Here is a 10995-nt window from a genome sequence, read left to right as displayed (position 1 = left end):
TCTCTCTCTCTCTCTCTCTCTCTCTCTCTCTCACACACACACTCTCTAACTAAAAACAATGTCAGACCTGTACATCTAATCAGGGGTTTCATCTTTTCGAGTGAAATCCAGCGTAAAACCTTAAGCCGATCACCATGCAGAGACTGATGTGAGTATTTTACTTTAATGTTCCAGTTTTCGCTATAAACATAGTCGAAGACATTCAATTGTATTTCTTGTTATTAATACAACTTTATAAAATATGTTCTTGATCTTACAATTCTGTATATGTTTCGCCTGTGTCTTTCTCTGGTGGATGCGTTAACCTCAGCCATCAGCGAGATGCTGCTTCAAAGCAGAGAGCTCATTAAAATGATTGACAAAGGTGTGATAGTAAACTGAGACAAGACTGACAAAACACCTCCTGCCTCGAGCAAAATTAGTGTTTTGTTATTTTGCTCTAACCCAATAAAGAAAAACAACAGCATTGTTCCATCTTTAATTAATCAGAAGGGTTTTATGGTTTGCAAAATGTCAAAACATAGGGAAACATTTCTATTATGATCAACTTCATTTGTTAAAATTGATTGTTTAACAGTCTAAAACCACACAAATAGTTTGTATACGATCATAAAGGGTAAATTAAAGACAACAAAACTCACAGTGTAGAAGCACCAATCGGGGAATGTTTGGCATTTTTGGTTTGAATCATTTTTCCGATAGTTGTTGCCGCTGAAATGTTGTTAATTTAATCGTTTCAGGCCTAAAATGGTATCACTATTTTACAGCCTTGAATAAAATGTGTCACATCAGATCAGTCACTTCATAACTTGTCAACACTATAGACTGTATTTAAGAAGTGGATGAAGACACTACGCCTATTTTTGAAGCCTCCAGTTTGGCATTTTGGCCGTCGCCATTTCGTTTTTTTGGAGCATGAAATTACCATATTTAGTCAAGACAATGGGGCCAGGAAGGGATATGCATCGTTAAGCCCTCTATCTTGATTGATTGGTAATATAGTCAATCAATCAATCAATCAACAAGGTAGGCACATCCTATACCCTGCTTAATTGTGTATTTTACTCTAAACTACACTGTTGTTGTTGTTGTTGTTGTTGTTGTTGTTGTTGTTGTTGCTATAGCTTTAAATTCAAGGGTTTTCTGCATTGGTTTTGTTTTTTTAAATCTTTAGGCTACGTCAAGTTTTATACTGTCTGTTGTGGAAAATAGGAAGGAAAAACAAAGGTATGTCAGAGATTTCATTCATACTGATGAGTTTTACTAATAAATGATGTTATTCAGCAATGAGAAAGAGAATATGCTGTGCTGTCTGATTAATAGAGCTATATAAGGATTAAATGTAATTTTGAATATGTATAATGTCCATGAGCTTTTACCTAGAAACATTGAAAGACTGTCACAAACAAAGCACTCCTCTGTGCTAGTATGGGAGCAATTGAGACAATCACAGTGGTATAAACACACACACACACACACACAGTAACTGCAGATTCCATCAGTATCCAGGAAACTGTCGATCAAGAGGAATGTGTTCCACAACATGCAAACCTCCACTTACATAAGCTCCATCACTCGGATCAGCCATACAGTGGACTAATGGGTACAAACAGGAGGACAGTACAATCTCTGATGGTTCAATCTGGTCCGCGGGTTGGGAAAGGCAGATACACACACAAGCTCAATTAGCCCAACACATGAACACACCTCCCAGACAAATGCAGTCAAAGGAGCAGACACGAACGCTTGCTTATGTAAGAGTTTATGAAGTCGCCCGGGGACGTTACACAGACGCTTTGTAGCTGGAAGTGAGACAGAAATATATGTGGGATGACACAGGGAGGAAGAGTGAGGAAGAAAAGTTGGGAAGACAGATGCCTGTAGGTCAACTCACGCACACACACACTTCAGCTCAGGAAACAAATAGTGAAAGTAGAGATAACGCTCCACCTCTGGGAATGTGAGTTATGTGACAGGAAGTCTCTTCTGGACATTTGGACTTGACTTGATCGCTACGCCTGCCGCTTGGTCATATAGTAAAAACATGTGTCACCCAAAAGAAAACAGCTGCCTTCCTCGTTTCTGTAAGTCTCCTGACACAAACCACAGCCATCAGACGCCACATGTGTTCAAGTCCAGACCTTATACATAAACTGTGGCACTGAAGGTGAACACAAAGCCTCTATACAGGTTTTCCTTTTTGCTGTGCTGCTGTAAAAACAACAATTTGGGGATTTTAGGAGAGGTTGCATGGCTGAATCTTTCTCATCCAATAGCAGTGGCTTCCTGGATTCTCAACTGGCTGAATATCCCAATAGCTGGACCAGATTTTTGTCAGCCACATGTGATCACTTATCAGTATATTTTAGAGCTATTATCATCTTTTCAATTGTTAATTTTTTTAGATAAAATGAAATCATTGAAATCATTTCACTAAGGAGCATGTTAAATAACTTATTTTCTGCCTCTTAAAATAGAATATAAGTTGTTAGCTCTATATATGTTTCTTCAACGCTGTCTCCTACCAAATGATACAACTAAATCGCATTCTCAATTACGTTTTGAAACATATTTTCTTCGAGACTCCGATTGAAGTTTGAACCATTAACCCTTATTGAAACAGACTAAACAAAGCCACACTTGGTCAACAATGTTTTAGCTTAATATAAGTATATAAATACGTTTGTTATAGTATTCGAAGTGGAAACTGATTTTTATTTTAAACCTTTCCCCCTCTAGTATTTTCAAGTCGTGAATGAGGAATGCTCTCTGGTAGGCAGGGATTTAATGTATATGTCTAGGGCTTTTATTGTGAAATGGACTTTGCCACTTAGAGGCAAACAGAATCGCATTGTTAAGGGAAGTTTATGTGGAACCAATCAAGACGCTGATGATGTTGTTGATGATTAGTTAAAGCAAATATGTCTTCTATTGCCACTAATAAGGAAGTCATGATTTCACTTAGGAGTCCGTTCAATAAATCAGTGTTCTCCTTCTAGAGATAGAATATATTTGTTTTGCGCTCTATATCCTACTTTTGTTGCCTTTTGAATTTCCTCTTTTCTACCACATGTTTGGCCCCCTTCTCCAGACCTGTCTTCTAATCTAAGTGCTCCCTGTTTCTCCATTTTACCTGGTTCTCTCCCTGCTGCTGCTTACTCCAACCCCTCACCCTTCTCCCTCCCTCCCTTCCTCCCCTATCCTTCTCCACGCCCCCTCCACCTCCAAACACTGCACATCTTTGTGAGAGTCACTTCGACCAGACCTCTGGTCTTTGTCCAGCTTGGAATTCTTTACATATCTGTGCTCGGCCAGTCAGACAGACAGTCAGACAGACAGGGTGACTGGCAGGCAGATAGATGGATGCACAGAAATAGAAAGACAGGCAAGATCCTTCTGGTTCGGGTAAACCACCGACAGAGAAATTAGTGCCATTCTTCTTCCTTTCTTCAACTTTTCTTTATCAGAACTCATAGTCCCTTATAGAGAATTACGTCTTTAAACCATACTTAGGAGATATTAACTGCAAATGGTATGTTGTGTATCATTTGGAAAACTAAACAGTAAACTGTGCCAAAAGACGGTTGACTTTTTTTTTTTTTTCTGGAGCTAAGACATGCGGGCCCATGCTGGCTATGGTTTGGATCATCCCATTAAAAATATCTATCCTCTATCTTCCGCTCAGAATTTTAGCTCTGTAATTATATGAAGAATTACTCTCTCAAAGTTGATATTTTATTTTTAACAAATGTGAGCTAATCTTGTTATTTTCCTGTCTGTCGCTAATGATCTTAGCTGCAGAAATCTTCCCTCTAGAGTGGAGGTTATTGATGGCTCTAATCCTGATTTATGCCCGTGTGTGTGCGTGTGTGTGCGTGTGTGTGCGTGTGTGTGCGTGTGTGTGTGCGTGCGTGCGTGCGTGTGTGTGTGGCCCATCTGCTGTGTGGAATTCGATCTCACACTCACTTCTCCATCAATTTGATAGGATGAAACATTTCTTCTTATTCTTATCCAGCCAGCTCTCGTAAATGTTCCTTTTCAGCTTCATGCTTTGTCGGATTTCTGCAGCAAATCCAGACTTTACACAACAAACTGAGCCAAAATATGAAGTGGGGTATGGGCGCGTTGTATTTAGCTAAAGTTAAGCTGGAAAGAACAGGCCCTTGATTTGCAGGAACTAAGAAATCATCAGCCTTCCAGCACATGTCATTACCATTTAACATCCAAAAAACGTTAGCATTTAGGTGATAGGACTTTAAGAGCAGTGATGACTCAGTTTATAGAAAGCAGAAATCGAAGCTGTGTGCTGCAAATAGCTTAAATCCATGGCAGACATACGACTATAATGTTACCTGTGGGTAACTTGAGTCCAATGTTAAAAGAATGGGGCAGTTAATGTAGAAGTAAATGAATAAAAGCCTGTTTGTGTTTCAATCTGACTGATATAACCTTCCACGTTCTCCTTTTGTCTGTTTGTCTCTGTTCAGGCTTGGTGACCAGTTCTATAGGGAGGCAATCGAACACTGTCGCAGCTACAATGCCCGTCTCTGCGCTGAACGCAGCGTGCGCATGCCCTTCCTGGACTCCCAGACTGGTGTGGCGCAAAACAACTGCTACATCTGGATGGAAAAATGCCAGCGCCAGCCAGGTGCGAAACGCCATCTAAACTGAACAAATGATGCTACTGATACACTGTAGCTCCAAATATATAAACAACAGTTTGACATTTGGGGTAATATGCTTGTCACTTTCTTCCAGAGTGTTTGATGAGGAAATAGATACTGCTCTCATATCTGTACGCTAACTTATGGATAGACAGCTAGTAAGCTTATTTTAGCATAGAGAACGAAAACAATGGAAAACAGCAAGCTTAAACATATGCTTGTTTAATCCATGTGTCAAACTATTTTGAGTGATTTTCTGGAGTCATTCAACTTTGGCCACCAGGCAAACAAGTAGAAATCCTTTCTAATATCTAATTTATAAACAGAGTTTCCCCCAGTCTTTATGCTAAGCTAGGCTAACTGGCCGCTGGGTGTACATTGAATGACAAAGAGTGGTATAAATCTTCTCTGCAGGAAAGGCAAATACGCATAAATATAGATGGATTGAAAAGATTTAATTTATCTGATATGATGTCTAACCTCAATAAAAAGGCAAATCAACCCCTCTTTTGTATATTACATGAGTTACCACTTGCTGCTTTATTCTGAGACATGCTGTCAGATTATACATCTGGGCTGCCTGCTCAACCAAAGGCAACAATCTGCCCTTTACCGAGAGCTGGATACAAATAGCCTGTTCTCCATCTCATATGCAAAGCCCTTCAGGCCACACCCTATACTTTGTGGCAGACCTAACTCGCATTATATGCATTTATTCTGGGTTTATCCCTCCCCCTCCCTCTTCTTTTTTTTCTGCTCATGCTGACAGAGAATAAAGAAGCTTAAATCACTTCTATTGACTAATGGTAGAATATGATTTGACACAGAAATACCAACATATTTAAATCAAGCACAAGAAGTCTGCTTTGCTGAAAAAGTGATTTCAATTGGTTATTAGAGTAAAACTAAATGTTAGCATCCTCTACACTGATATGTCTGTTTAAGAGATTTTTCTAAATATGTGGACCATTAGCCAGAGCACTGAAAGCGGGACATATTAAATGTCACGAAAACAACACTAGTCGAGCGTGTGTGTGTTTGTGTTTATGTGTGTGTATGACGGGGTCTCAATTAAAGTTTTGTTAAAATTATAGGCCTGCCAATGGTTGTAAAGATTCTTCCTGTGCGCCTGCGCCTGTCTCTCTGCATGTGTGTGTGTCTTTATATATTAATTAATGTGTGTGTGTGTGTGTGTGTGTGTGTGTGTGTGTGTGTGTGTGTGTGTGTGTGTGTGTGTGTGTGTGTGTGTGTGTGTGTCCAGGCCAGGCAGCAGGACAGATGTATACCTACCCTGCCCGTTGCTGGAGAAAGAAGAGGCGACTCCACCCTCCCCTAGATCCCCAGCTCCGCCTATGTGAGCTTCGACTAGGTAAGATAAACACCACACACACACACACACACACACACACACACACACACACACACACACACACACACACACACACACAAACACACACTATATCCGCAGAAGTATCGACCCACAATTTGACAATGAAAGCCTTTTTAACTGGTGCATCCATTCCTTTTTCACACACTCTACCGTCACTTACATGCAAATGTTGGCTGTGTTTCTGATTTTTGTGCTCTTTTGTGGCTGCAGAGATCTTAAGGCGTGCTCAGCGGCCTTAATGTTCGCTATCTGACCATCTGGCTCTGGTTAGCCCGTCTCTCTCGCCAGGTCTCCAGGTTCATTCTCTCCCCTGAATCAATGCCTCCTCTCACTGTTCTCTGGCAGTACACACACACATACGTGCACAAACACCCCCACACATGACTCTCGCTCTCCGTTGCAGCACAGAAGCACCCTCACTGGGCCTCTATAATCATTTGACCATGAGGCATTAGAATGTAAGTGAGTCTTATGAGGTGGAAGTGAGAGCATTTTTTCATGTGTGTGTGTGTCCATGCATATATGTGTGTGTGTGTGTTATAGGAGATTTTAGCAGAGGAATGCCCCAGGAACCTGATAAGGGGGAGAAATAAAGTCTTTGTTTCGGCTTTGCCACATTTATTGTTTCCAACACGCTGTTTTGCAGACGCAATTTAATACTCGAGCGTTCAACCAAGAGCAATTCAGCTTTAAGCAGAAGAGGCATTTTGGGTGGAAAATAAGAGAAGAAACTCCCAAAAATGAGCCTACTAAAACAAGGGAAACAAAGCAATTGCAGTGTGAACAGCAAAAGTCTTCAGTTTTGTTTGTCAGAGATCCATTTCTGCTGTTTGGCCCAGATATCTTTCATAACACAACAGAGGAATATAATGGCGCATTTCCACTTCAGGGCCTCGCACGGCTTAGTACGGTATCGTTGGGCCTTGGTAGGCCAGGCTCACTTTATGCTGCGTTTCCATTACAGTTTAGTAGCTGGGGCAGTAACTATAGTAACGCAGTGTAGGCGGAGCCGTGACGTCATCTTCAATGCGAACCACAGAAAAACAACATCAGACGTTAGCTGTTAGCACTCAAGCTCACAGCTCCTCATATCTGTTCAGAAACTAGACAAAAGTTAAACAAGTACAAAACACGAATACAGTCGCTGGTTTATTTATGTCTGTATAGGCCGTTGTTGTGAGTGTTTACGGTCGGAGCATGTACTGCATTAGCTTCGCCGATCTTCATTCAGAAAAAACGCATTTTAAAAGGTTTTTTGCCTGCCGTCTGTCTGCAGACTTGTCAAAGCATTCATTCATGGTTTTTACTAACTAATCAGTATGGTTGTTACTTCGGCATCATTTTGAAACGTGTATTACAATTAAATCACGGTAAAATATGTTCATTTTGTTGTAGTTGTAGCCCTCTTGCCAGCGATTCTGTCTGACCATTCAGCAGTCTAGAGTGTTTAAGGCACTAGTTTAGCATATTCAGCCCGGTTGTTGGCCCGGTAAGAACCTCGATTTTGGAGAGCCAGAAAAACGGTGAAAAAGTAGCCCTGGGCCGGAACTACCCCTAGTGGAAAAGCAACAAAAAAACGGGCCGGGTTTGGCACGTGGTTTGTTTATTTAATGCTTCCTGTGCCGAGGGGTAAACACAGAGGCTCTGTCATGAGGTTATAATATATAAACAGGTTTTTGTACGGGAGATCCTCTCCTTCCATTTGTGTTGTGGCTCCACATGTTAGTGGTCATGCCTTAGCAGCCATTTTTCTCCCCTCTGTATAAACTGTTTAATCTGCTGCATGTTACAAAATAGAGGCAAGCAAATACATATGCGATGTTTGCGATACTTGACATTCATGTTTCGATGTACAAAAGGCAATTAGCATGCAGTTAAAGTTAATCTCTTCCATGATATTTGTTTTCTCATGTTTTTCTTAAATCATATTTCTTAAAATGTACTTTTGATGTTAGGGGTGTAATTTCATTTGCTGGTTTACATTAAATGGTAACTCCAGTGTTGTACTTAAATAAAGTTAATCCCTCACTTTGCTCCCTCGTATCGGTCAAGCACAAAAAGATTCTGCATATCACATTTCCAATAATGCAACCGAAACAGCATCCTCCTTTAGACCCTCAATTCTCTCGAATACGGCAGCAAAACTATTCAGTTTCATGCTATGACATAAAACAAGTGTATTGTTAATGCAAAAGGTTTTTTAACATTATAATGTGATATTTTCAGGTTATAACAAGATATATTTACGCTGTTACGATATGTAAACTTGTCACGTTATTGTTTTAATAAAATAGTATTAATCTTGTCATTATAATCTAAAACATTTTACGTCATAGCATGATAAGCATTATATCCAGGGGTACACATAACTTTTTTGCCCTGGTTCTCAAAGGAGCACCTGGAGATGTTGCTTGGTGCTCATCCTTAAAATGAAATAAACCGTAACTTTTGAGGAGGTCTTGACTTTATTTGCCAGACACACGGCACTGAACACACATGCAGAGGTGAACACAGAACACACATGCAATGAACATAACCAATAACCTACCATAGCCAATAACAAATTAATGTAACTTATTTCATTTGTGTTGTTCATTCATATCTTATTTTACCTTAACATTTATTATTTATGCATCTCTCCAGTTTTAAATGGATGCTTTGGTTGCTGTCCTAATAGTATACATTGGAATGATTTCAAACCTGTTTATCCCAATAATTATAAAGGAGTGCCTTGGAAATATGTGTTTACATAAATTGTGACCAAACCGTTTGAACTTAGACTAAAGTTAACTATCTAAACACTCAGAGTCCTTTACCTCACTGAGCTTTAGTTATCAGCCTCTCAGTCTGACTGGAGAGGACTCTCCCTCCACATTATTTTACACATCTTCTTCTTATATCCGTTAAAGCAGCTAGCACCAGATTCTAATAACAACAGAGCCGGTACCGGTGCACCCTCCCTCTCTCCCTCGCTCACTCGCACTTTGGCTGTGAGCTGCGGGCGCCAGATAAGCCAACATCCCCCATTTTCATCACTTACAGCGCCCATCGTACAGGGCAAATGAAACGTGTAACCGGGGTGAAAAGGGTGTTACATTTACTTAATTATGAATATTGTTACATCAAGGCCGAAAATTAGGATGAGCACCAACGGTCGAAAATGTGTTTTCCCTCCCAGAGCTAGCGCAGCGCCTCCCCAGATCTGGCGCCCTAGGCGAAAAGTTATAACGCCAGTGATACGGGCCGGCCCTGAGTTCATATGCAACTCGCAAATATCTTTCCCTCTCTCTCTCTCCTCTCTGCTCTCTTCTCTCTCCTCTCTTCTCTCTCCTCTCTTCTCTCTCTCCTCTCTCCTCTCTTTTCCCTTCTCTCTCTCCCTCTCTCTCTCTCAATGTGGGTACGCAAATGCGCCTTTTTTCAAATGAACCGGTGCTCTTTTTTTGGCGGAGGTGCGCATGCGCACCTGCGCACCAGTTATGTGCAACCCTGATTATATCGGAATAACATTGAGGATGTTGCCTCATTTACAATATATGATTTCTACTACATGCTTGGGTTGAGACATTTGTGATGTGTTTACTAAGAAGGATTATAAATGGATACGGGAGAAGTTTCTATGGATGCTAGCTTTTCCATCTCAACTGCATCCTAGCTGGGTATGCTGTGACCTAAAGTACAGAGAGATAATTTCTCCCTCTTTGTTTATCACCACGGGGGGTCTAGAAACTTTAGAATCAAATCACCACACTGTAATTGCTTGTATTCATGGAGTCTCCAGTGGCCCTCAGTGCCCCTTCTTTCAAACCCTACACCTCCAGTTTTAAATAGAGTGGAGGGCTCTTTTAAATTCAGTAGTGGTTCTAGATCAATATGATATGTGTGAGCAAGTATGGATGTTTGCCTCCTGTATGGGGATTTAGGGCCTTTCTAAGCTTTTTGCTGGCAAAGCAGAACATTGCCCTGGAGAGTCAAGGGAAGGGGAAGGAGGGTGAAGAGAAATGGGGGAGAGGGGAAACAAAGTACTGTAGAAGAGGAGGGAGGGGGTGCAGGTTTAGGGACTGAGGGGAGGGAGGAAATGTCATGTCAGTGCCAGCAAGTCAACCCACACAAATAGACACAAAGAAATGAGAGGAGGAGGAGGAGGGGAAAGAAACACTCCCTGTTTTAATCTGTTATCATCCTGGTTTTAGAGTTCAAAGACGAAGACAGAGAGTCAATGCTGCAGCAAGTTCATCTTAGGGAAATGAAAAAGTAGAAGCCAGATCCTGGAGATATAATACTATGAGCAGTTTTTTTGTTTTTTTGGCTCATTGTTTTCTCTTTTCTTCCTGTGCACCTGGTGTTGCTGTTACTAAATCTCCCTTAACATCCTATGCAGAGGTAACACGTACACACTGTCCACATTGATACTGATACATGTTCACCACTTCGGTCAATTGAATGTTGTTCAACCAAAATGAAACAAATTTTAAGATTTTTTTTATAGAAGAACTTTCTGCAAAATGTAACTTTAAAGAAAATGTAACTACGGTAATTAAACTTTTTTTTTTTTTTTTATATATAAACACAGTCAGTAAACACTACGATTAAAAAGGTCGAAGTGAGGATGACAAGTAGTAAAAACAGCTTTAAAATATATGTGCACTTGGAAGGACACACNTTTTTCTCTTCTGCCACTTCAGAAGCTGAGATGGCCCCGAAGCGCGAGGGGCCCCCAGGGGAGGCCACAGCCTTGGAGGCCCTCCTGAGGGGGGACAGCCAGATTGAGAAAAAAAACAACATCTGTAAGGAGGAGGAGACGATGCTGGAAATACAGGTACTTTATTATTGTGAAAATAATTACCCATATCTCCTTATTTTACACCCTTATGTCACAAATATGATTTACTTTCAAATGCCCCCTTTACTGTGTGTGTGTGTGTGTGTGTGTGTGTGTGTGGG

At 40.8% G+C, this 10995-nt stretch overlaps 1 protein-coding gene across 2 annotated transcripts in view; it reads left to right on the top strand.

The window, feature by feature from the left end:
• dpf3 (double PHD fingers 3) overlaps positions 1-10995 on the top strand; it is a 23393-nt gene that overhangs the window by 4170 nt on the left and 8228 nt on the right. For both annotated transcript variants that reach the window (XM_010795200.1, XM_010795199.1), the window contains exons 2-4: positions 4488-4648; positions 5926-6033; positions 10737-10870. In XM_010795200.1, coding sequence (XP_010793502.1) covers positions 4488-4648; positions 5926-6033; positions 10737-10870 — 403 coding nt within the window. The remainder of the gene's footprint in view (positions 1-4487; positions 4649-5925; positions 6034-10736; positions 10871-10995) is intronic.

This window comes from Notothenia coriiceps, unplaced genomic scaffold (assembly GCF_000735185.1).
Source record: "Notothenia coriiceps isolate Sejong01 unplaced genomic scaffold, NC01 NC01_scaffold00037246, whole genome shotgun sequence".
Taxonomy (NCBI): domain Eukaryota; kingdom Metazoa; phylum Chordata; class Actinopteri; order Perciformes; family Nototheniidae; genus Notothenia; species Notothenia coriiceps.
This window is presented reverse-complemented; position numbering and strand designations above follow the sequence as displayed.